The sequence below is a fragment of the Geospiza fortis genome, unplaced genomic scaffold, assembly GCF_000277835.1.
Source record: "Geospiza fortis unplaced genomic scaffold, GeoFor_1.0 scaffold373, whole genome shotgun sequence".
Taxonomy (NCBI): domain Eukaryota; kingdom Metazoa; phylum Chordata; class Aves; order Passeriformes; family Thraupidae; genus Geospiza; species Geospiza fortis.
Window position 1 is genome coordinate 548,235 of NW_005054518.1, and position 722 is coordinate 548,956.

Genomic DNA, 722 nt, shown 5'->3' on the forward strand with positions numbered 1-722 from the left:
CTTCTGGAGTCTTCATGTCCCACCAGTGTCTCCATCTTCTCATTGGAATCTTCATGTCCCACCAGTGTCCCCATCCTGAGAATGCTGCTTTCATTTTTCCAGCTTGATCCCATCCTCCCACCACTGTCCCCATTGTTCCATCAGTGTCCCTGTTGTCTCACCAGTGTCCCCATCTTCTGGAGTCTTCATGTCCCACCAGTGTCCCCATCCTCCCACCACCCTCCCCCTCCTCCCACGGGTCTCCCCATCCCCCAGTGCTCTCTGAGCAGGGGGTGCTGCATCCCTGGGGGGTTTTTGGGGTGACCCCTGGCACTGACACCCTTCACCCACAGAATTCCATGAACCTGCCCCCGGACAAGATGAAGCTGCTGAGCCAGTACGACAACGAGAAGAAGTGGGAGCTGATCTGTGACCAGGTGAGGTCTAAGCTCAGAGTGTCCCCAGTGCTGTCCCTGTCCCCAGGTGCCACTCGTGGCATGGTTTGGGCATCAATCTGGCTGCACCAAGCCCTGACATCCATCTCGTTAGTGACACAGCACCTCATTAGCCTCATTAAGCAGGGGTGGGGACAGGGACACTGTGGCTGCTGTGGTGACAGTGGCATGTCCCTTGCCACAGCTGGTGGCCCAGTTTCAGCCTCTCTCTGGGCTTGCAGGAGCCTGTCCAGGTGAAGAACCCTCCATCTGCCTACATCCAGAAGCTGAAGAGCTACTTGGACACGG

The 722-nt window shown here is 57.2% G+C and overlaps 1 protein-coding gene across 1 annotated transcript in view; it reads left to right on the forward strand.

Annotated features, from left to right (window-relative positions):
• The first annotated feature begins 338 nt into the window (after positions 1-338).
• The window catches only part of FMNL1 (formin like 1), a 10,644-nt gene continuing 10,260 nt past the window's right edge, over positions 339-722 (forward strand). The window contains exons 1-2 of the mRNA XM_031063627.1: positions 339-416; positions 656-722. The exon at positions 656-722 is cut by the window's right edge and continues 47 nt beyond it. Coding sequence (XP_030919487.1) covers positions 339-416; positions 656-722 — 145 coding nt within the window. The remainder of the gene's footprint in view (positions 417-655) is intronic.